At 37.8% G+C, this 25966-nt stretch overlaps 1 protein-coding gene across 6 annotated transcripts in view; it reads right to left on the bottom strand.

The window, feature by feature from the left end:
• CNOT1 (CCR4-NOT transcription complex subunit 1) overlaps positions 1–25966 on the bottom strand; it is a 56521-nt gene that overhangs the window by 16709 nt on the left and 13846 nt on the right. For 2 of the 6 annotated variants that reach the window (XM_019664465.1, XM_019664469.1), the window contains exons 2-24: positions 25112–25239; positions 22939–23179; positions 21120–21239; positions 20244–20366; positions 19877–20028; positions 18180–18330; positions 16773–16974; positions 15699–15845; positions 14444–14568; positions 13917–14203; positions 13021–13099; positions 11088–11318; positions 10126–10266; positions 9009–9188; positions 7172–7288; positions 5821–5931; positions 5416–5493; positions 5059–5236; positions 4110–4240; positions 2206–2502; positions 1402–1542; positions 1201–1305; positions 481–600 (exon numbers count right to left, since the gene is read on the bottom strand). In XM_019664465.1, the coding sequence (XP_019520010.1) occupies positions 481–600; positions 1201–1305; positions 1402–1542; positions 2206–2502; positions 4110–4240; positions 5059–5236; positions 5416–5493; positions 5821–5931; positions 7172–7288; positions 9009–9188; positions 10126–10266; positions 11088–11318; positions 13021–13099; positions 13917–14203; positions 14444–14568; positions 15699–15845; positions 16773–16974; positions 18180–18330; positions 19877–20028; positions 20244–20366; positions 21120–21239; positions 22939–23179; positions 25112–25239 (3585 nt within the window). The remainder of the gene's footprint in view (positions 1–480; positions 601–1200; positions 1306–1401; positions 1543–2205; positions 2503–4109; positions 4241–5058; positions 5237–5415; positions 5494–5820; positions 5932–7171; positions 7289–9008; positions 9189–10125; positions 10267–11087; positions 11319–13020; positions 13100–13916; positions 14204–14443; positions 14569–15698; positions 15846–16772; positions 16975–18179; positions 18331–19876; positions 20029–20243; positions 20367–21119; positions 21240–22938; positions 23180–25111; positions 25240–25966) is intronic. The other 4 variants (XM_019664468.1, XM_019664471.1, XM_019664467.1 and 1 more) reach the window with 2 other exon arrangements.

Genomic DNA, 25966 nt, shown 5'->3' with positions numbered 1-25966 from the left:
ACCTGAACGAGGTCTAAGGATGAGATGGTATTAACATATCAGTGTTGAATTCCTGATCTCAATGTTTGTACTATAGTGACATAAGAGAATGTCTCTGTAGGAAAAATAGAACGAAAGACTCTAAAGTGACTGGGACATCACGGTCAGCCGCTTATGTTCAAATGATTCAGTGGCAAAATATTTCGCCTTACAATTTCAACTTTTCTGTAAATAATTGTTTCAAATTTTTAGGAAATCTTTCTACCAAGAAAACAAAAACAAAAACAGGGAAGCCATGTAAATTCCTCTAATTGGGACAAACATAAAAGTTAAATAAACCTCACGGATATAAAAAAAAATTCCCCTGTATGCCATGCTGACAAAAACTGTGGGTAATTTTTTCCCCTTTAACTTAAGCTCCCAGGAAGCAAGTAACAGAGTAACTGACAAAATATTCAAATTAAACGGTAAAACTCAATTCAATCCAAAGAAAGTATTTACCTTCATGGGCTGAGCTAAAAATCCTGTGGGCTGACTTAAATCATTCGTGGGCAAGAAGCCAGGTACATTGCGTGCAAATTCTTCATAAACAGCCAGCTGCTTTGGATCCACACCACCAACCTTGGAAAAAGAAAACCTATTTTGACAGGATCCTCTTCACAATCAAAGGAAATTTTTTTTGAAAATGTAAAGTTTGCATGGAAGGAAGCAAAGGGGTTCTGAGAAGGGACACAAGCATCAGTACAGTGTGTAACAGCATGACTGAATATGCATGTGGGTTGCACACAAACACAGTGTTTCACATTTCCCTGAATCCTGTCAGTCACTCTCATCTATAAATTAAGAACTTTTCCACTGGAAAATGCCTCAAATAGGACCATACCAGTGCAATTCTCCAATGGAACTGGTAAAAATGACCATCTTCTTGTCCCAATAAACAACTAACAATAAAAACACAAGTATCAGAAAGGAAGACCAAGTTGGGAAACATCAAAACTAACAAGCATATGAACTCTACGGTGCTGCTGTAGGGGGTGGGGCACATTGAAGCTACATCTATACCTTCTCCACAGGGTGCCTTTAAGTGAAATGCTACACTGAGGTGAGACGCTTTCTCTGAAACATTTAACCCCACTGTCCTAGTCCCGGTGAGGAGCTTACACAACCAGAAAAGAAAGAAAACAAAAATGGAGCAGGGAGAGAAAAGCACCCAATTCTCACTTTCAGCCGGATTTGCTCTGGCATCCGCTCAGCTTGGTATGTTAACACAACAGGATCGCAGTACCTGCGCCCTTCTTGCCTAGCATGTTTTCTCAGCTCAAATTCCTGCAAATAAAAAAAAGTCACTGAAGTTCTTGTTATGAAGCACTTTCTTAAACAGAAAGAAAAAAAACACATAAAAGGCAAATGCTAACCACTTACAGTTGCTAATCTCTTGTCCATCTCAGGGCCTGCTTTTTCTACTGCAGTCTTCTGAATAAAACAGCAGGCTAATTCACAATTGTCCTGAGCTAACTGAGCAGCTGCCTGATCCATCATTTCTCTTTGTTGTGGGGAAGCAGTCTATCGGAGGGAAGAGACAGAAAGAAAAAGATTTCAAGTTTTCTGTGAATAGACAACACAGAGAGGATAACAGGAAATGCAGTGCTTAGACAAATGAATTTCTCAAGTTCTGACTTTACTTATGACTCATTAGCTATGATCATGAAATAGACTAACAGTCATCTTCACCTGTCAGGTGAAAATGCCACTCACCCGAAACATTTTACTAGGTTGTTGAGAAGGTGGTGAACGATATGAAAACAGAAAAGCAGGAAACAAAGGTATTATTAACCATGACATCTGAGACCCAAGATTACTGAGTTACCTGGGGAGTGTGTGATTATGTGCGGAGACATACGAAGTCATGTTAAGTATTCTGTACTGTCCTACTCAAGTGCTTTAATCTAAATTCTTCAGGGGAAACAGAATCAAGGTTATTAGTGACTTACTCATTTTTTTTTCAATCCTTCATTTTTTTGTTAAATAATAAATATTTGGGTATATGGTATCCACTAAATACTGTGTTGAGGATACAATAATGAACAAAACCAGACATGATGCTTCACATCTCACAGAATTTACAATCTAACAGAAGACATCGAACAAACATGGTGACTATTAGAGTAAGTGGAAATGCAAAGCAAAAGAAACTCTTGTAGTACAGCAAGGAAATAATCAACTTACACGAAGGGCTGATGCAAAACTGTTTTTCAGGTTGGTAGATATGCTCATGAGCAAAGGTTCCCTGCAAGTAATCATAGCCATTCCAGCTGTCAAGTTGCGCATCATGTGATGAGCTGCTATTCGCATTCGAGATTCTTCAGAATCCAGGGCAAAATCCTTCCTGACTATTTGCTCACAAGTAGTCATGGCAATCTTAATTGATCGGTCCACCACAGGGTGGACCAGTTCCTGGACAGCCCGTTCAATTGCTTGACGCACACACTGTTTCAACTGTGGGTGGGCCTGAAACAAGGGAATCTAGGTGGGGAAAAACAAGTCAAGTCAACAGCTTATTTAAAACAGACAATCCAATTTCTATCAGTAATCACACCCATGATTTTGGAATTACTTCAAGGTTAACTAGTAACTACCATTTTCTATTGTGCTTTAACCAAAATAAAGCTCTGGAATTAGAAGTTGGGCTGTAAAGAGGGAGTATTTCAGTACACCTTGTGATTGATGCACTAATACATGTCTTTGATTTTTATTTTTTCTAATTCCAAGTTTAATGGGCAAATTGTTCATTACAAAATGCTTCACGACACACTACCTGCTTAGTTAAAACTTGTGACTCAAGTATGCTTAAAGAAAGTAACTACTTTAGTAGCTTGGGGAAATACAAAAAGAATCAAGTTTACAGAGAAGATGCTTTACACAAAAACTTTTGTTGCTAACAACTAATTTCTCAGACTAGCAAGCATTTTACATTTCGTACATTGAAGCCCTGTGCTTCACTTGAAAGACTGTTTCCAATCTTTTGTTATAATCTATGCCCTAATTATTCACTTGGTCTTTTTAACTTACTGAATTTCTAAGAAATTTTAAAAATATTCATGATAAACACATAAAAGTACTGATTCCTGGGAGTAATATAATATAAAGGGGAATCACAATTTCTAGATCTAGGTTTTTCCTTCAAAAACCAAATGCCGTATCTATGAAAACAAACAACAACAAAAAAAAGACCAGATTAAAATGATCTCTTTAAAATCATTTCAAGTCCTTGAAACACAAAGTGCAATGGATTGATATTACTCCTGTATTTCTGAACATTTTCAATTTTTTAAAAAGGAAAAACCATGAAAACTCCAAGTATCTGATTCTGAACTAAACAAATGTTAAATATAATAAAAGACGGAAGAGAATCAATTATCACTCTGAATACACACAGTAAAATACTACCTTTAAGTATAGGAAAAGGATTGATGAGAAGTTATTTTTAGACCAGACTACCTCCCAGAACCAAGCCACAGAGACATAACTTAAAAGTATGAATTCCCACTTCCAAGACCTTGACCTGGAGATGTTATATACACACGTGAATCAGCTCAGTTCCAGGTATCTGACAAAAGGAATGACTTAATACAACAAAGCTAAGGTGATATGATAATGAAAATAAAGAGCAAAAAGCTATGGTATAAGGGCCGGCCGAGTGGCTCAGTTGATTAAGAGCTCGCTCAAGAGTTTGAGCTCTGAGCAACAGCGGTTCGAGTCCAGCCCGAGCTGAGCAGCCGCTGAGCTACCAACAGGTAGCAGGATGGCTCAGCTAAAAAAAAAAAAAAAAGCTATGGTATACACTAGATCTCCTGGCCTGTGTAAGGAATTCTCGGAGATGGTGATTATATTGCCAGCTGTCTTGATTTTAATATCGTGGATTTGGATATGAGGAACCTATATAAATAATATCTAGTCACAATGACTATTTTTAGAGTAGAAAAAAATCCTAGCTGTGCTACATAGTAGTTGCCAATCCCAGCTCTCTGCCTACAACCTAGGAATCCAGAACGAAGGGGAAGAAGGGGAGCGGAGGTGACCAGTTACTAGTCCCAAAGTAGAAGCTGGGAAATAGTACGGTGTTGACTTACTGTTGGGTTTAGAGTAATGTGTGGAGCCAGGCCAGCAAGGGAATAGACATTGATGTCGTGGTAGCTGTACTGTGGCTGTGGTGGAACCGTGGCTGTACAGGTGGTGCTGGTAGCTGGTGTTGTAGACGTTGCTAAATATATATAAAGAGTTAAAATAAGAGCTAATAAAAGGAGCACATTTGTTGATTTTACTATAAAATGAGCAAGGTATCAAGCGGCCTTTACTTCATTAAACTAACCGGATTAGTGGGGTCGGGGGTATTAAAAGGGTGGCACATGTGATTTCTTCCCCACCCTGAATTATCATAGGGAAATTCTGTTATTTTAACAGAGATTTGAACAAAGCATGTCAAACTATGTTGGTGGCAGTGCCCACAGCATAGAAATCAATTGAGGGGTCATGCCACGTTAGCAGGCCCAAACCTTGTTGGATTTTTCTTTATTATAGATGTCTATTTTCAACCTAGGCTGTCCCCTGGTTTCACCTGGGGATTCTTAGCTAATGAGGTCTGAGAAAAAAAGAAAAGCTGGTTTATTCTAACCCTACCTCCTAATCATTTTTCAGCGTCCCTATAACCCCCATACTACCAATCCTCTTCTCCCAGGTAAATAATCCCCTCTCCCGGCAGGTCTAGCTGGTCTGGCCATCCCCAGATTTGAGAAATAACACAGTCTGTCACACGTCATGCAATTCTTTAAGATCTCAAACAATATAAAAGATAACCCGGCTTAATTAAGAATACAGTATGAATTACTAGATGGAGTCTAATACAGTAACACAATGCCTACATGTTGCTAACATTTCCTTAATAATTTAGAAGGCTCACCCAACAGTACAAAACGTTTCAGCACCATATAATGTAGAACAACTAAGGCTTGCTATATTCATAATATACTATTCAAGAGAACATTCTGGGTAAGCAGAGGGCTAGCTCGTTATCACACTCACTTGTGGTTGTGATGGGAGGGAGTTCTTCTGGCTGCTTGACATCTTTCTTTGGAGCAGAGAGCTGCTCATCTAAGTTCTTCAGGCGATCTTTATCTTTTAGGAGGTTTCCAGGTTTTAGCTCATTGATGTCTAATGCAAGGTTCTTGCAGAGGACCTCAATCTCAAACTTCAAGTTTAACTGCATAAATCCAATATTTGATTAGCATTTTTAAAATAAAAATTTAGCTTTATTCTTAATATACACTATTTCTCACCCAACTGCTACAGCGCTTCCCCTCAAATACTCTACATTCCCTGTAAATTTTAATGTGAAGGTAGACAATGATCCCATGAATAAAGAAGCAACAGACTTATTACCTTTAAATCATGTTCCTGGTGTAGTTCAGCTAATACATTCATAATTGCCATTGTCCAGGGGTTGGGCGGCCTAAAAACCTAAAGAAAAACTATTATGTTAAGCTGGCCCCAAAATCACTTTCATCTGTATTATTTAAAATAGTTATACTTACATGGCCATAACAAAATCACTAGCCTTCCCATCTGTATCACATTTCAGAAAAATATCAAAATCCAAAGCCACCTATTACAATCATCAGCCCTACAACTCTACTTAGCCTGTCACATTGGAAATCCAAATTTACCTGAGGAAAACTGACTGAACTAGCTCTATATTCATAAGAACTAAGGATATAATCTCTTCATCTTATGCTGAAATCAACTCTTACAAATTTAGCCATCAATAAAATAGTAAAAGCTACTCACCACACTACGAATGCTGGACTCTAAGACTTTGGCGACAAAGGGCACGACATAGAGCAATTCCTGCTGTCCTTTAACATAAGCCTCTAGCAGCAAAGACTTCACATCCAAGTCCTGGAATTTTAAAAAGGTACGTATTTTTAAAAGCTGGAAATAAACTTCAAAACCCCTCACAAAGTACCCCAAGAAAGAAATCTTTCCAAACTCATCCTCAAAATAGCCATCAATATACTATATGACCTCTGCCTTACAAAAAGGAAGTGGAGGGCTGACGGAGTGACGCGTTGGTTAATAGTTGGCTTGGGACACCAGCTCTGCGCAGCAGAGCCCCGGTTTGGATTCCACATTAGGGCCAGTGTTGCTGAGACTTCTACAGCTAAGATGGTGAACAACAGCTCAACCTGGAGTTGGGCTGCCATGAGTTGCCGGCAACGGTGTAGGCTGCAGTGGGCTCCGGTAAAGCAGCGGCCAGCAGCCGGCGTAAGATGCCAAGAGCCGCCATGAGCCTCACCCGGGAAGAGCACAATGATCACAATACCAACATGTGCCAGTGAAGCGATGTCCTCCACTACTAGACTGAAGAACAGAAGCACAGCAACTTCTCTGTTCCCCTTCCCCGATTCCTCAACGCTGTTCTCCTCCCCCAGTAAAATGTTTTTTGTTTTTTTTTTAAAAAAAGGGGGGCTGGCCGAGTGGCGCGATGGTTAAGAACTCGCTTGGGATGCCAGAGGGCCCCCGGTTCAGATCCCACATATGAGGGCCAGTGACACTGCCCTCCACAGCTAAGATGCTGAACAACAGCTCAACCTGGAGCTGGGCTGCTGTGAGTCGCCGGCGACGGCGTGGGCTGCAGTCCCTGTGGCAGTGGATTGCCATGGGCTACCGTGTGTGGCCAGCAGCCAGCGTGAGCGGCCAGCAGCCACAGTGAGCGGCCGTCCAGAAGCAAGCGACTGATCTGCCTCGCCCGGGAAGAGCGCAATGATGGTGCCAACTTGGGCCAGTGAAGCCACATCCTCCACAACTAGATTGAAGAACAAAATGACAGCAACTTATCTGTTCCCCTCTCCCCAATCCCCCAGCACTGTTCCCATCCCCCCAATTCCCCAATTAAAAAAAAAAAAAAAAAGGGAAGTGGTGACAAGCCTACCTCTCTAGCTTTCATTTATCCTGTTAAATGATATGGGACCCTAAGCGTGCAATTAGGGATTCAAAACATAGGCCAAACTCTTACGAACACCCAACAATCATTAAAATAGCCCAAAATAAAGTCAAGATTTTTAGACACAATATGCTGTATTAGACATTATATGAACATTCTCATCAACTTTTACATCAACCTTTAGCTGTAACTCACAGTGTGTAAGATGGGTTTATTTTTAGCTAGTGTGATCATTCCTAGCCAATGTCCCAAGTTCTTCAACAAAGAGCGATCTGAGAAATTAGCTGCAGCTTTATCAGAGGTCAGGAGCACCTGAAAAAGTGTACAATTAAGAAAGGTATGAAAATGAGCTTATGGAAAAAAAAAATCTCAACTAAATGTTTCAGAATTCCACTATCCTATGTTAAACAAGCTATCAGTTATGAGAACACGCTCCTCAAAAGTAGATCTACTCCAAGGGCCGGCCGAGTGGCTCAGTTGGTTAAGAGCTTGCTCAAGAGTTTGAGCTCTGAGCAACAGCGGTTTGAATCCAGCCCGAGCTGAGCAGCCGCTGAGCTGCCAACAGGTAGCGGGAGGGCCAGCTAAAAAAAAAAAAAAAAGAAGGATCTACTCCATACTATCATAGCACTCTTTTGTTGTGTTTAGTGACATTTTTAACCTTTACATATCTTTACATTTTATAGTAATATACTGACATCACACAAAATACAAAGTACACAAGATTAAATATTTATGTATGCTTCCACAGCAAAAAGTATTTTAAAATCCTGAAAACTTGAGCTAGTTTGATAGAGGCCTGCAAATCTATTTTGAGTAGCTAAATTCAATTCAAATGAAGACTATCCATGCTTCTAAGTCCTTCAAGACAGCAGGCATATGGAGATACATCATAACCAAGATCACAATATCTACTGCAAATTTTAGCAGTATCCAGGTCACTATACATCTCTGGAGACAAGATAACTTTCTGAGGTACAGTATAATATTGCATGTACACTTTTTTGTAAATCTCTAGAAAACCTAATCCATTTAATTCTCTAGTTCTTATGTTCCTAAGGGGGACACACACAACTATTATATACATCCATCTACTACATGGTATCTCTTAATTTATAAACTTAAATTTATAATTTAAAATTTTATTTAAAAGAAACCATGTTGAAATTTTGTTTCTGAGAATGTGGAAACTTTCATATATCCCAATCATTCTTGCTATCAGACAACAAAGGCTGAAGATAGTTATGTTCCTTCACTCCATAAAGCAACAGCAGAATGGCTCAAACTCAGCTGTGCAACAAAGAGCCAGGAATTCTTTTGCACTACAGCGTAACCTAGAATGGGGAAAATTCCCATCCATAGGTTTAAATATAGTGCTGGCTTCTAAGCCAATGTCCCAAGTTATTCAGCAAAGAATCATCACAGCTGTATGCTGGTTCACACTTTTTTTCTCAAAAAGTTATTCCCTCTAAGAAATAAAATGCTTGAATGTTATAGAATAAGCATTCACTCATTAGAAGAGTCTGACCTTAAACTGCTGAGAATCCTAAACAACAGCTAGTCTACAAATAGGTCTAGAATTGAGAGACATCCGGCACTTAAGACATACATGAAAAAACAATCACTGCAGCATTGTTTCTGTAATAGCGAAAGTTAATAACCTCAGTATCCATTAGCAATATGCATCCATACAATGGATTTCTGTGACTTAAAAAAAAAAAAAGACTAGAGCTAAGAGCACACTGAAAATAATACATGGCGGTGGAAAAAGCAAGTTAAAAACATGCAGAGAGAGGGTAAGGATTTAAAACCATGCATGGAATGAACTGGAATAGCTACTTTCAAAGTAAACAGTACATAGAATATGTCTATAATACTATTTGAAACAAACTCTAGAGCAACTTTCATAGATACCTAATATAGGCAACATGTAGGGAAAAACAGAAACCTCCAACCCCAAATTATCTGTAAAATCAAGTATTTCCAAACTCAAAACACAAAAAGAACAGAAATAAGGACAAAAACTAAATGTTACTTTGATGTTTCTGTAGGTCTCATTTAGAACCATCTTATTAAATTCAGGATTCTTCAGCGTGTCAAGGAAGTTTGAGTACAGGCTGTGAAAGTTTGGCTCAATGCTGACTCTCTTCATAACCAGGTATTGTGAAACCCACGGCATAAATTCTTCCTTCACAGTTTCCTTTAGTTCTTCAACCTAGGCAACCAATTTGACGAGGAAGTATACAATTAAAAGATAATAAAATATGGTTATGTATGTTGTTTCTGAGAACGATACTATAGCACATGGCTCCTTGCTAAATCACCATGCTATATCTCTCCTCACATCAGATGCTATGAAGAACAGTATGTTCAATTTCTATTAGTACAGAGTCAATTACCTCTCAAATGTGGGTGATAAGGACTGAAACATCTATGGTCACTTTCAACTTTAAAATTATAAAACATGTATCCCTCGCCCCCATCTTACCCAACTCTATTTGACCAAAAGAGGATAAATTACTAATCTACAACCAGCCACTAAAAGACCTAACACCAGCTATGTTTTCCTAAATTTCCACCTCTGGGAGTCATCTGTAAAGTTTGATTCTTCTTTCCAAAATTGATATTAAAGGCTTCAATTTCTCCCCCCCCCCCAATCAATTAGGGTGATATTTTAAAAGACAGTACTTGCATGTATTTCAAACCAACTCGTTTAAGCTCATCTTACTGGCTAAAACAGCAATTTCCAAGTATTGTCTTGGCATATCATCTTGTAAGTATCATTCCTTATGCTTTTCACAAGGTCTACCTCAGTTATTAGGCATCCAATAAATGCTCTGAATGGGCTCTAGGAGGGACATGAGTTGTGACTAGAAGTACAAATGAAGCCTTCCATCATCATGAGATCATGAACTTTATTTCAGAATGCCTGTAACTCACTGCACAATACATTTAAAACTAGCAGTACTTAACGTCTACAAAAACCACTAGTTGTATATCCATATTCCCTTCATTCTGATTCTAGTACCTCTACCTTTAAAGTGAAGTGAGTATTAAACAGGATGCATAACGTCAAACATAAATCCCCCAACCTACCAGGGTCAGAATAGAGAGCATTCCTAGTGATCTACAAACTATTACATCATGCTCACCTTTTGTGTCATATTCGACTGGGAGAGATTGTTGAAGATAAAAGCAATTTTCTCTTGAATATTTTCTGGGGGCTCTACAATTCTTTCAGTTTGGTCTGTAGCCACAAGCAATGTATCTATATTTGTAGTATTAATAGAAGGCTAAAGAAATAAAGCACATAAAATAAATTAAAATGCTTACTTGACAAATCCCAGGGGGAAAATGTATAGATTCCTTTAGTATAAAAAATACACATGGTGTGTATAATTGTGCACTGGAAGTGTTGGCAAGAATATATATTAAACTATTAACAGTGGCTGCCTTGGGGAAATTTGGGGAAGGAAGATACGAAGAGAAATGCTGGTCTTTTTATCTTTTTTTCAGTAGGCATGTGTTGTTATAAAACTAAACTAGGGCCAGCCGAGTGGCGCAATGGTTAAGAACTCGCTTGGGATGCCAGAGGGCCCCGGTTCGGATCCCACATATGAGGGCCAGTGACACTGCCCTCCACAGCTAAGATGCTGAACAACAGCTCAACCTGGAGTTGGGCTGCCATGAGTCGACGGCGACGGCGTAGGCTGCACTCCCTGTGGCAGTGGGTTGCCATGGGCTACCGTATGTAGCCAGCAGCCAGCGTGAGCGGCCAGCAGCCGCAGTGAGTGGCCAGCAGCCGCAGTGAGCGGCCGTCCAGAAGCCGGCGACTGATTTGCCTCGCCAGAGAAGAGCGCAATGATGGTGCCAACTTGGCCCAGTGAAGCAACAACCTCCACAACTAGATTGAAGAACAAAACGACAGCAACTTGTCTGTTCCCCTTTCCCCAATTCCCCAACACTGTTCCCATCCCCCCAATTCCCCAATAAAAATCTTTTAAAAAATAAAAATAATAATAATAATAAAAAACTAAACTACATGCTCACTAATGCCATGTCATTACAGCGTAACAACAAATCTTGGAAGAGAAACAATGATAGACCTACTTACTGGCACATCTTTCTTGAAGCTGACTCCAGTTGGCCTGGTGACTGTAACGGTTTTAGCAACAGTGGTGGTTGTGGAGGTGGTTACCATGGTGCTAACCTGGCCAGCAAGGGGCGCTTTCGCTGGAACCTGGGCCTGGGCCTGGGCCTGAGCCAGTGCAATACTTCCAGGGGTGGTGATAGAGCCCTGCATTTTCACAGGAGGATCTCTAGATTGCTGTCCATACTCAATATACTACAAGGGTAGGGAGAGGAAAACACATTGAAAGGGTTCTTCACAGAAACTGACATTTTTTAATTATATCCCCCTCACTTCTGAGAGGCTAGAAATCATTAGAGTGCTCCTGGTTCATCTATCTCCTTGACTCCTTGCCCCATCCTGGCCCATATTCCCCAATATATACATAAGTGGATACACCACAGGCTCTTTAGGGGCTAAATATTAGTATTTATGAAAGACCTAGTCTAAGCAAAATAACTTGCAAAAACGCAGCCACAAACACGTGCATATAAATCCCTTAATACAGGGATACTTTAATACATTTAACATTTATACAGCAAACTGATCTTTTCTACTGGAAGCTGATGAGAAACCTACTAAAAAACCACGCTGCGATGTGAGTGACCACTCAGTGAAGCTATTACTGCAAAGCAAAGCACACTGTACTACTGTACACTGCCCAGCCAGCTAGGGGATGAGAACTGATACTGGATGCTTGCGGACAGTTTGTTCTATTTCATCTCATAGACCAATAAACCTCGTTCCCACACACAAATTAGACTAACATAGGGGTCCAACAGTCTATGCCTGGCAGAACAAAAACTGTCTATATATTCTATAACTATTGAAAAATAGGCATTTCTGAGTGGGAAAGACCATCTCTGAAGACAGCAGTAGAGGCTCTTTACACTAAGAATAGAAATACCAACAATGACCTCTCCCCGCCGCCCTGTTTTGTGTGATCGCTTCCATTCCACCACTCTTGTTCTCCTGTCTTCCAAAGTCCGTATTCCTGGCTCTTCCAAATACACTGGATTGTAGTAAGCCTCTGATCTCACATCCAAGCTCTAAAACTCTGCTTTCCAGTATAGATCTCAGGACTATCGTTTTGGTCTAGTCCTCCCCAGTGCCCTCACGGAAGAGAACGCAATCCTGCCTCCCACTCCATGGTCTCCTAGGTTAAGCCATCACAATAGCCCTCCTACAAACAAACTGGGGGATGAGGTAGAAAGCACTGGACTAAATTATAATATAGAATTAAAAGTAGGTCAAATTTTGATCGGATTCCTTAAAATATGATGCTTACAAAGCCATTTATCTGCTCTTTGTAAAAATAAAGTTAAATATTAATCAACTTTCTTATTCTCTATAAGTTTTGACCAAAGGCAAGACAAAGGTATGAATGTTTACCAATAAACCTAAAATCAATTGCTAAAACAATGATATGGAAATTTCAAGAACAATCATGTAAGATAGTTTAAAATGTGTATTTTCTAGGTCCATCCCTCAGGAACTGCTTCCTTTTTAACAAATACCTCAAAGGAATCAAAGCAGTTGGTAAGGAGGCTATATTTTTAAGAAATAGTCTAGTCTTACATGAAATAGCTTTAAATCATACTTAAATCAGAGGAACAGCTTTACTTATTTTTATCCAAGGTTCCCATTCCAAATCCTTTTAAAATCAGACCAAGTTTTTCTCGGTAATAGTGAAAATTGTGTATTCCATAGCATTATCAGGTTATAAGGCCTTTTATTACATCAAGCAAAACCACTGCTTAGAAAAAAAATCCGAGAGTGACGTTTTTTTATGACTTATTAAGCTGCAAAATAAGCAAAAAATAATATGTATACCTATATCATGCCAATCATTAAAATCTTAATGCCATTCCCAGGGTCCAAAATAAAATTAAAATAGATAAATCCTCCAGCTACTTACCTCCTGTAAATGATGTGGAAACTGCATAAAGTGACTGATAGAAGCCAAGTGCTGACAATACTGGGGATAGTCCTTCAATCTGCCAATGAAAACATGCATTTATTATTTCACATAAGAACTGAGGCAGCACAATTAACAAAAATTTTCTTCCAAATGCTAGTCTAGGCCATTTCTCCCATTCTACCTATGAAATACCTCACTTGAAGCGAATACCAAAAGGAAGAACACAGAAGTAGAGAGGGGAAGTATTAATAAACTTCACTCCTTTTACATCAGAAAATAGTATTTTTTTTAAAAAGGTTCATCAATAGGTGAATGGAAAAACAATTTGTAATTAATCCATACAATAGGATAGTAGTCAGCAATAAAAAAAAAACTACTGAAACTACTCAAAAGCACCAATGTTAAGTGCAAGAAGGCAGGCTCATACACTTTGTATATGATTCAATTTAAATAACACTCTGGAAAAGCTAGAGCCAAATCAGATCAGTGATTGCCATGATTTGGAAGTGAGGGAAGGTAAACTTCGAAAGCGAAACAAGAGAACTACATGGGGGTGATAGATATCTTCAGTATCTTCATTGTGATTATGGTGGTTACACAACTGTATAAATTTGTCAAAATTCAAAGAACTGTACATCTAAAATGGTGACTTTCACTGTGTATAAAATAAACCTCAATAAAAAAACCCCGTTATCATACTTTTCCTACCACTTATTTGATAACTATAATTAATTAAATTGCTTTCACTTCTTCCTCTTCTACTTCATGCAGTCATTAAGATTAGTTAATATACCTATAATGATGGGACATGGCAAGAACCAGTTGATAAAGGATAGTTATTATTTTTCCTTATATTAACAAAGAGAAGCTTCATAAGAAACCTATCCACTCACCTATTTTTAAATCTATCTAGTGCAGCAATCCCGAAATAATACATTTTGGATCCAAAAGGCTTGCGTAAGGCTTCAAGAACATATCGCAGGGCCAGACCTAGTGCCATGTAAGTGACTAGTCCTTTTTCAATTATCCCACCAAACAGGCAGGCTGTTATATGTAACTCTTTATCAGGGTACTGGGGGAAAAACCGATATTCTTCAAACAAGTTCCGTAGCATACAATTAAATACTTCTCGTTCCCTCTTTATTGTCGAGTCTTTAAACCTCTGTAGCATTTCTAATACCTGGAGAAAACAAGACAAAAACAGTACATACATAAAGGAAACTTATTAAGAGCCTTCCTAAAATGCTCTTAATAGACTAAGCAGAATACTGAACAATAAACTGAGCTTGAGATAAATGTGAAGATTTCAAAGGATGCACAGACATATCAAAGCACTTTGAGCTAGATTTCTAAAACCTCTGAAAGGGGCATTTTAAGATTTACCTAAACCATAAATATTTCGATTATCCTAAACACTCACCTCATCAACAGACATGGTTGGATGTGGTGGGTGATTATATATTCTCTGGAAATAGCTGTTAGCTTCATCATCTATCTCTTTACTAAAGTGCTGATTTGCCTCTGGCCACACCTGAGACAAGTCCGCTGTTAGAAACAGAAAAGCAACGAGTGGGCATTTAGGCTCTTACTTCACTCCCCCATAAAACACCCAGAGAGCCAGAGAGACCAATAGTTTCAATTTTAAGAGGAAAAAAAAGAAACTGAAGCAAATATTAAGTGGTCAAGTTTCAATATTCAAGTGTTCTAGGTAAACATAAAGAATTTTAACAAAATTGCCTTACAACTACAGTTCTACTTTATATTTTCTTCATCAGGACCTTCATTACACCATGAAAGCCAAATGGTTCAAATTCACAGTGCACTTACCCTTATTACAACCTCACTCGAGGTTAACAAGTCTTTACTATATAATAAACATCACATTTAACAGATAAGAATCATCAATGCATGTGCATGACACACTGATGATAATAAACACAAAGCATGCTACAAAACATAACATTCAGACAAACCTTTCACACTAACATTTCCAACTCAACTGGTAGACTTTCAAATCTGATATAATAAATATTTAGTCCCAACAACAAGAAGGATATTTTAAGTCAATGATACATAGGTATCATTGTAAATACATAGGTATTTACAAAGAAGACTTCTCTGACTTTGAGACAATAAGTTACTAAAGAGGTGAACATTTAAAAATTGTTTAAGTTACATCACATATATGGCTTTATATATTACATATAATAAAGCTATGTATATCATAAAGCTAAAAACTTAAAATATAGTAATTAATTTTTTATAAGCTTACTAAGCTGCAACAAATCTGTCTACTCTTGATGTGTTAAAAACAACAACAAAAGTTTAGGGTAAGTATAAGATTTTCCTTTCTAAGTATAAGATTTTACTTTTCACTATACTTACTTTTAGGATAACACCCTTAAGGAGGCTATCTCTTATTAACTATCATTTTGTTCTGGCAATCCAGATCAAAGGTTGACAATACCTCAAATTTTTATTTTAATAACTCAAATTTGTCAATTTATTCCCACTGATCTAGGAGGCACATTAACGTATGGCCTTACTAACAATATATTAACGTAAGTCAATGTTTTTGTCCGTATAACTAACAGGGACAACAAACTGGACACATAATCAAAAAGTTTTCTGTGCATCAGTCACACTTCACAATCACAGACAACACTACCACTTACAAGGTTTCATCTTACTCTGCTGGAATGTAGGCTGGTTCAGTCCAGAGGTGCCCAGTTTCCTCTGTACAAAAGGATCGTTATTCACTGCAGGGAGTCCAAGAGCCCCAGTTCCTATACCAGGCAGGCTGCCTGTGCCAAGACCACCTACTAGAAAGAACGAAGCAGCCAGATGTCTTGACTTTATTCACATTAAATCTCTTATAATGTCTTTTTAATTTTATAGAGAATCTAAACTGATAAGAGTACATGAAAACAATATCAAAATTTCTTTAGCATTTAGAATTACTCGTTTATGTTCTTGATAAGATATTCATATGCAAAATTTTAACTGTACATTCTCATATGTGATATCAGGTAGTCAAAATAACAGGAACTGGGCTTGCTTTCCTCAGTGACAAAAACTGAAGAATGTCATGCTACTATCTTCTAAGTCAGCATGAGTCAGGACTTCTTACTCCTGCTAACTCTAACAAAGACAATCTTACAATAGTTAGGATTCTGCTAAGAAGGCCTTTCTAAGTAGAGTAAATATGGCTTACATAAACAATCAGGGCTAGAATCATACAGCAGCAGTTTTAACTAGGTTACAGAGTCAATACAACCCGAACTCCTTAGGTTTTAATACTCTAAACTTATACTCTGAAAATAAAAGGTGCAGATAGCTTAGAAGAACCAGATGGGTCCAAAGAGGGGAGCAAGGCAGGGCGCAAAGTAACCTTTACTTCGATATCAAGTAAAGACCAAAATATTTGTAAAAACTGGCAACTTTTAGAGATTTACTAAGTGAAGTGCAGTGAAGCAGAACATACACCTGAATCTGATATGTAAGGTATTTTCTACCTTTACTATACCAACCTTGAGTAATTCATAAAGCTGTGAGTTCCTGATCTAAGCCTAAGTCCTTCAGAATTTGTGATTAACACACTTATTACTGTTTATATTATCATTTGGTAATACAGAATCCTTACTGAATAATTCAACTAACTTTACATTACAGAAACTCCTAATCCCTTACCATACACCAAGGCACAATGAAAATTACAAATAATTGGCACCCCCCACCCACACCTTTACCTGGAAGCTGTGATGAAAGTCCTCCAATTCCACTGAATGCAGTTGTTTGGTTTGGGGTAGAAAGGGGTGGAAATGCTTTTGCTGGTGACTGAGGGGTACTGAATGCAGAACCCAAATTTGGAGGAAAACCCTGCATACTCTGGGTGTGAGGGGCAGCTGAACCACCTATACTAAGAGATGCCATTCCAGCAAGAGGGTCAATCTAAAGAAAAACATTATAAAAATGTATTAAACATACTTCAAGCAAAGACAGCTATGTGGTACAGGTAAAGCAATCTTTAGCAATAGCTCTTCATATGCTTAGTAAGTAAACTGCAAACACCCCACACAATCATGATGATGCTTAAATCCCCAAATCAAGTAAGTCTAGAGTGCTAGTCTTTTTTTCTTACTATTATCACAGATGGAGTCGATTTAAAGAGTTAGGCTCTGCTAAAGTAGCAGAGCCATATTAGGGGTATAAAACTTCAAAAATAACATTTAAGATGAATTGTCCTGCACCTGTAATACTAAGCATTTAGTAGTGACATGGGACACTTACTAGGTCCTTAAAATTTCCAATAAGCCCCTTTAAAACAAAAAGAATCTCTCAAACTTATTTAGCTTTCAACACAATAAAAGCATTCGAAATTAGACCTAAATCCTCCAGTCAAAACAAGTAAATCTAGTCAAAATCTGAAAATCTTGGGTGTTGGAGATTAGATCTAGTTTAATAAAAAACAAAAAACAAGGTATGCTATTCACCAATGTTTTTAAAGATATCTAATTAACTGCAATCCAAGCTTCTTAGTTTGTGGCATTATTTCAGATCTTCATGGCTGTAAAAAATGATACGTAAAATGTCTTTTATAAAGTAGCCACTGAAGAATCACCAAATGCTCTTTTCTTAAACCCCAATCTGCCATTCGATGCAGCTGAAAACAGAAGCGGAATATGTTGCTCCCAGAAAGAAGGGGTGGTTGATGTCAGGGAGTAACTTAAATGTACCTTGTTTTTAAAAGAGCAGTTCAGTTGAGAGCTGAAGAGCCCCAGTTATAACAAGTCCTTATGCTCTAGCACTGCTGCTTGGCCCGTGAAGCTACAAACAAGACACATCAGGTTCAAAGGCAGTGCATATTTCTTGGTCTAAGTTTTTCTTATTTTAAAAAGAAGCCCTTATTATTTACCTAAATAAGTTTTAAATCTTGTCCTCTCAGAGTCATGTTCTATTTAATGATGAAAATCTATTCTCAACTACAATGCCTATTTATGGATCTCCTCTAAAATGCAGCAGTGGACGCAAGACATGCAGTTATCTAAAATGTAGTAAATTCAAACAAATTTTCCATTGAGTAGGCTGCTAATGATGATGTAGAAGTTTATTCTATTCCACGTCTATGAACAAATGCAGTTGCAGTGTTCATTTACCTGAACAGGAGAAATGGCATCTAAGCTGCTAGCACTAGGAGGGCGTCCCTTTGGCATAACTCCAGGTGGCGGCTGTCTGGCTTTATTCATAACATTACTGCAATTGGCTACCATGGTAAGGATGGTTTCTGATAACTCCTGAGATACACTCCTAAAGGGAAAAGAAAAGTGAAAATTATTACTTGTTATTCCCTAGCACACCTAAATAAACAAATCTGATTCTTTAGAAAATATGCCAGAACATATGGCTAAATCTCCACTACATCCCATGTCTTTGCATCTGTCATTAATCACTAGGATTTCTGAGCATTGGCTTTCTCTTGAAAGTATCTAATTTACACCTACCTCTGAAACTAAACTTCGTACACAGTATAACCTATATATTTTAAAATACTCCAAGAAACAATCCATGTCCGTAACTACTTTGTCAAAAATGATGCCCAAACGTTAACATATCAAAGCAAACAGGTAAGCAACTTTTATACTAGTTTCTCATTGTCAAAGATAAAACATGTATTTAAGTATAGGTAAAAATACCACAGGCATAACCAATACCTACATTTGGCAAGCACACAGAAAAGTGACTGACTTCTAAAATGTCAAGTACTACGATAAATGTTTAACGGAAAAACCCAACTTCCTATCTTAGGATATTATTGCCTCATAAAACTGTGGAACACTTTGTACTCATGAACTCTACACCAACTTGATACTGTCTTAGATCTTTCCTCCTAAATTCAAAATCTTACTGCTGGCATTAAGACATAAAAGTAGTCACTTAGACAAGACAGTTTTCACATTTCATAGGTGGAAATTCAAAGCCATAACCCCCCCCCCAATTAAAAAGAAAAATCTCAAAAAATTTAACCTTCCACCTTGACCAATTTTTTAAAGTTCAAACTAATAAAATTTAGAGCTGAAATAAATGAAATGGAGAACAGAAAAACAAAAGAAAAGCAAAACCATAAGTTGGTTCTTTGAAAAGGTGAACAAAAACTGACAAATATTTAGCTACACCAAGAGACACACCCAAATTACTAAAATTGAAAGAGGACATTACTATCAGCCTTACAGAAAAAGATTATAAGGATATAACACAATTTATATGCCAGCAAATTAGATAACCTAGAAGAAATGGACAAATTCCTAGAAAGACACAAACTACCAAAACTGACTCAAGAAGAAACAGAAAATCAGAATTGACCTATTAACAAGTAGATACATTGAATTAGTAGTCAAAAATGGATTTTTTATTTTTTTTTAGGAGACAATTCAAGAGGGAAAGATCAGCTTTTCAACAGGTGGTGTTGGGACAACTGGATATCCACATGCAAAATAATGTAACTAGAAACCTATTACACACCATATACAAAAAATTAACTCAAGGGTGGGCCGAGTGGCTCAGGTGGTTAAGAGCTCCCTCAGGAGTGTAGGTCTGAGCAACAGGATCACCAGTTCGATTCCCGGCCCAAGCTGAGCTGCCGCTGAGCTTCCAACAGGCGGCAGGATGGCTCAGCTAAAAAAAAGTTAACTCAAATGGATCTAATATGTATTTTATGTAGTACAGTACTTTGAACTTAAAAACCATTGGATTATCTAAGCTGCTGATGCTGTTAATCATTCAATTTCTCTTTCCCAAATCAACATATAATCCAATTCCAACATTAAATGGTCATTTTCAAGCATGCTCGTCCTACCCTGCACAAGCTTGTAAACAGGCCAACATTGTCGCCAGAGTTTCTGGAGGAAGTTGAGCACTTTTGGGCTGATCTTTCTCTGGGGCAAGTCCACCCAAAATAGAAGGGCACCGTCTCTTTAAAAAAGTCATGCATGCCTGGATAAAAGGCTCCTGAAAAAGAGAAAAGTTTCTCAGTGTATTTGAAATGGATCTTAACTACTTTCAGATTAAAGATAAATTGATTTCAGATTAAAGACTAAGTACTGTGACTAAAATTCAGAATATAACATCATCTTCACTGACATTTAAAAGGGTTGTTTTTCTTTAGGTATTTTAGCCATCGATATTTAAAATCAGTGATAAATAAACCGACAAATCCTGCTTACTCCATGCTCTCGGATTTTATCTGTGAGCCACTTGTCAAGTTTGAGGTATTCACGACGTGAAGCAAGTGCAGCAAGGTCAATAACAAAGGCAAATGGAGTACCATTTAGCAGCATTGACAAGGCCTAAAGAAAAAGAACATTAGAAACTACAAGTCAAACAATTAAGTAATTTTCTATTTCCTGCTTTTATTTCCACAAACAAGTCTAAATAAAATATTCTGCTAATATTTTCTTCCTCATAATTTTTTAAACAACTTAATCCTTCAATGGTAACATCAGTCCTTACTTAAAATAACGTGAACATTTCAACCTGACTTTACCTTCAAAATAAACTTTACCCTGTGCTTTTTCAAATAACTAACTAAACCTGAAGCAAAACACATGAAAGCATGAAAAATAATCCTTACCCATTTTTTCAAATCTATACTCAGGCTTATTTTAACCTCAGCAAAGCTGTAACGCCAGTCCTATGCCCCTAGTGACCAAAGGCATCAAGAGTTGAACTATCTGTTAATAACGCTAATGAAATTTGCCAAAGGGTCGAAACCCAAGCAGTTTTCCAAAAATTTTCTCTCAGATTACATCTGAGAAGAGTGAATTATGACTTGCTCTGAAATAAAATAGTCTTTGCAAATACCATAGAAAACCAAATACAATTCAATCAAATGTAAATTAATTTTGACACTTAGGTATTTTTACATATTTAAAACCACTCTGCTTCCAATCCCTTTCTACTTACAAGACAAAATTCTTATCTCAACTCATTTTACCTAAAAGCTAGTTACACGTGAATTATTCCTAAGGCCATCTTTATTACATAAAAATGTTATTTTTAAATTAATACATAAAAGTGTTATTCTGTCACTCTAAGTTCACCTTCAAGTCCTGGGCCACGTCAAGTATTCGAGACAATTTGGCCTGGTCATACTGCTCCCCTCGCATGTACCATTCTGCCATTGCATGCATGATAAGTTGGCGGATTGAGGGAGACTGTCCCTAAGAAAAGAAGGAAAAATCCTGAACATTTTCATAGGCACTATCACAAATGCCCAGATAATGTTAGTTATTTTTATGTAAAATTGAGGCCTGTCAGTGAAGACATTAAGTACTAGGCTTAAGGAGTGATTACAGTGACATTCTTTTTGGGAAAGCAGTTATTTCCACATCTTGCAAATGAAGCCTGCCCTTAAACTGTGGGCCATATAGTCATTAAACAAATTTGTCTTGTACAACTTTGCCTATGCATTTTCAAACACAAAATTAGAATAGAATATGATGTGAACATAAGGGTACATCAAGATTACATAATTCCTTAAAATTAAGTTACAAATTACTGGTCTAGAAATAAAAACAAAACAGTTTAAGGTAATCATCTCTCATGTTTCATGGTGTAGTGCTGTATCACTATTTCTAGGAGTGGTGTTTGTGCTTTCTCAGTCTAGCTATTCTCACAAGTGAGAAATGTTGTTCTTATTTTACAATTATTCAGTTTCTTTTTTTAACCAGAAAACATGCTGGCATTGAGGACTGATCTAAAGGCTTGCAGTTGAATGATCTAAACAAATAGTTGGAATTTAGTGGTTATTTCTCATACAAGCAGTGGCAAAGCAATTACTACTGCTGTATTCAATCACTTTCCAGAAACTGTCCTCCAGTGAAAGAAGGCCCAATGAAAAAGTATTTAGCCAGAAGTGAGGAGAGGGAGCTCCTTTCAGGGGACCCTTTCTACACCTCATAGCTGTAGTAGTGAGAAAGGCATACAAATGTCTGCGATGCAAACTTTTGGTTAAATGTTTGGTAAACATTCTGTAAACTGTAAGTCTTCCACATAATTTGAGTCTAAAAATGGAGGAGAGCTGACTAAATGACATGGAATTTGTTTCATTTAGAAATACTCTAATCTGATTTTTTTAAAAAAAAAAACACTTGTATTAATGTAAACTGCTATAAAAATGACTGAAGAAAAAAAGTAGCCCAAAAAGGCACTTGATGTAAAGGGGAAGATGACTGCTTTTTCTTAAACCTTCTACATTTGTCATTAAAAATGTAGGCTATTAGGAGAAAAAAAATAAATCATTGGTCAAAAGAATATTTGCTTGTCAAATACATTTTACAACATTAGAGGGTGAAAAGTTCAAGGGTTCACTGAATGGTATTTCAGCAGAAACAAAAATAACATTTAAATGAACTTGAATAAAACAGAAAACAGTGCCCCTTAAATTGATTTGTGATCTCCCATTTACTGTTAAAAAGTGATAGGAGTGCCTTCTGGTTCCGTGATAAATGATTAAGCTCCTTACAGCTGTCAAAACAATACTGGAGGCCCAAATAATACAGAGATTTCATAATACAGTACTGAATTTTTAAAAAATTGTCTTACCTCCTTGCTCTTTTAATTTTATACTTTAAATACCACATGTTGCAAAAAGATAAAATAAGCTTTGTCGAAGTGTGACTTTTCCACACTGTCCTAATTCCAAGATTGACAATTTCTCACTGAACATCCTCCAATAAAGAGATGGGGCCGGCCGAGTGGCTCAGTTGGTTAAGAGCTCGCTCAAGAGTTTGAGCTCTAAGCAACAGCAGTTCGAGCCCAGCCCGAGCTGAGCAGCCACTGAGCTGCCAACAGGTAGCAGCAGGATGGCTCAGCTAAAAAAAAAAGAAAGAAAAAAAAGAAAAGATGATCATGTCTTACCTGTCCATGCCATGCATAGTGCAAAATAATAGCAGAGTTCGGATGGTTTCCGAGGAAAATTGGCATCAGAGTAGAGATGAGTTCATGGCGCAAGGTGTGCCAGGAGGTGTTGATCTGTAGTAAGGCCAATACCAGCATGTCTGGACAGTGTTTGATAGGAAAGCTGAAGAGCTGTTTGACTTGCTCATATTGCCCCACCTCTGCGAGCCTCAGTAGAGATTCAATCAAATCCAAGCTCTTCCTAACAAGAATGAAAGTAAGATACTCCATCAATGAACACCTAAGTATACAAAATTCACTTTCCAAATAAGTGATATCAGGTATCAGGATAAAACCAAGTTGCTGTCATCTTTTAATATTTAAAAAACATTTAAATTGGTACTGTTCATTTCAAAAATACATGCTTCTACATTATCAATTTCAAAGGTAGTCCAAATTAACAGAAGTGATGAAAGAGAGGGGACACCACTGTCTATATGCATAATCACTGATCCTCCTTAACCAAAGATATTAAATATTTTCATGATTAGTAAAAAGTAAAAAAAAATAATAATAACAACATCACAGAGTTTAGGTATAATAAAAACTCCAATATAAAAATTTATTCACAAGAAAAATTCCACACAAAAATACAGCCTGAACACTTTCTTTGGTTAATGCAAAGCTATAACCTAGGTGACTCCTAATGTCATGCAAGTTCAGGAGTCCACAGCACCCCCTATAAATTATTCTTACCCCAAAAAGCTAAATGTGGCTCACTTTAATCAAGCCTCAAGACCTTATTCTACCCTTAGTTCTTGGAAGCTATGGGGACAGAGATCAAATTAAACCCCATGAGGAAACAGATACCTCATACCATGGGGCAGACTAGAGGATAAATGATCCTAGTCCTCCTCAAATCATAAAAAATTGTACTTAAAAAAAGGAGGGAGAAGGAAAACGTATAGAATAAAAGAAACTGCATGGACCTTTTGTCCAGACTCTTAATCATTCAAAACGTTGAAAAGACATTTTTAAGACAATCAGGGAAACTTAAAAGTATAGCTGTATAAAGAAATTGTTAAATGTGATATGACTTTGTTTTATAAATGGAAAGAGGCCTTTATATGTTAAAATAAAATGAAGAAGATACACTGCTATACACATTAGACTTAACAGGGAAAAGAAAAAAAATCAACCAAGCCTGCAGATTCAACGTTAGCTAGCAGCTGGGAGAAGGACACACTTTAGAACAAATCACTGCTTAGGTCAATCTTTCAAAACAGGGATCAGCAAGGCAAATCCCACCCACTGCCTATTTTTGTTAATAATGTTTTGTTGGAACAGAACCACACCCATATTTATATTGTGCTATAATAAAGAGTTATGTAGTTGCTACAGAGACCATCTGGAAGGCAAAGCCAGGTGTTAACTATCCCTTTACAGGAAGTTTACTATCTCTTATTTTAGAAGCACTGGTAATATCCAAAGGGCTTTAAACTGCCTTAAACTACCACCTGTGGCCAGAAAAATAAAAACAATAGTCTCCTACACGTCACACAAGTGTCCCAGCAGAGTATACTTGGGAAAAAATGAAACATTATAAAGTAGATGCCTTTGGGGAACAATCCAGTCCATGCCCCCTCCCTACAGCCATGTGTGCATCTCAACAGTAATGGAAGGACTTTCACCATCCTTACCTCACATCCCCAGAGAAGTGATTAGAGTTCCATGAGAAACCTACTGGGCCAGAGTCAGATTCTCCCTCAGAACCTTGGGATTGGAAGTCTGAGAACCTAGGTAATTTGGCTGAAAGTATTAGATTTGATGGGTTGGCCATCTTGAGCTACTCACAAAAAAAAAAAAAAAAGAAAGAAAAAGAAAAAGAAAGCCAATCTACAGAGAAGAAAGTGATCTAACACTAAGAGAGACGTACAAACTTCCTTCCAATGTTGACAGTTTCCGAAAATATCCAATGAAAGACCTTACAAGAGGAGAGATTTAACTATCTAGTGATAAGGAGACTAAAAATAGATGGTTTATCCACCAATACCCCTCTAAAAATTTAAGGTAACCAGGCTCACTAAAAATCATTTCATTTAAACTATTTAATGATGTAATTTCTCAGTATTAACTTTATGTTTCAAAAAAGTGTAAGTTACCCTTTCAAGAAAAGCTACATGAGAGTGCTTACCATGTGGCAATTTCTCGATTGTCATCCTCGGGTGGTGCTTTCAGAATATCAGTGGCAACAGCATGACAGGGATAGTCAGCAAAACAGAAGATCTCTGGATTTATAAGGGAATGCTGAATAAAGGAGAGCTGGAACAAGAAAAAAAGTCCTTACCACCAAAACTACAAATGCTATGAAAATCTGAAACATTTTCTTTCATTAGGCTAATTGCAATCATCAGTTATTAGAATAACAATTTCCCTTTAAAATCTTAATTACTTATTCTTTCAAAACCACAGACAATTCAGACAGATGAAAGGTATATATAATGAGATGGCCTTGGAGACAAACATCAATAAACAGTTTGATTACTATACTTCATCTGAGTCTGACTAATACTAAACTATGATATATTCCTTCAAAATTAATGAGTTTCGGGGCCGGCTGAGTAAGAGCTGGCTTGGGACACCAGAGGACCCCGGTTCAGATCTCACATATGAGGGTCAGTGACACTGCCCTCTACAGCTAAGATGCTGAACAACAGCTCAACCTGGAGCTGGGCTGCCATGAGTAGCCAGCAGCTGCCGTAGGCTGCAGCTCCTGCTGCAGTGGTTGCCATGGGCTACCGTGTGCAGCCAGCAGCCAGCGTGAGTGGCCAGCAGCCAGCAGCCGCCGTGAGCGGCCGTCCAGAAGCCAGTGACTGATCTGCCTTGCCCGGGAAGAGTGCAATGACGGTGCCAACTTGGGCCAGTGAAGCAACATGCTCCACAACTAGACTGAAGAATAGAAGGACAGCAACTTGTCTGTTCCCCTTCCCCGATTCCCCAATGCTGTTCCCCTCCCCCGACTCCCCAATAAAAAAATCTTAAAAAAAAA

The sequence above is a fragment of the Hipposideros armiger genome, unplaced genomic scaffold (genome assembly GCF_001890085.2).
Source record: "Hipposideros armiger isolate ML-2016 unplaced genomic scaffold, ASM189008v1 scaffold_423, whole genome shotgun sequence".
In the NCBI taxonomy this organism is placed as follows: Eukaryota; Metazoa; Chordata; class Mammalia; order Chiroptera; family Hipposideridae; genus Hipposideros; species Hipposideros armiger.
The sequence above is the reverse complement of the archived record's forward strand: the minus strand, read 5'-3'. Positions and strand labels throughout refer to the sequence as shown.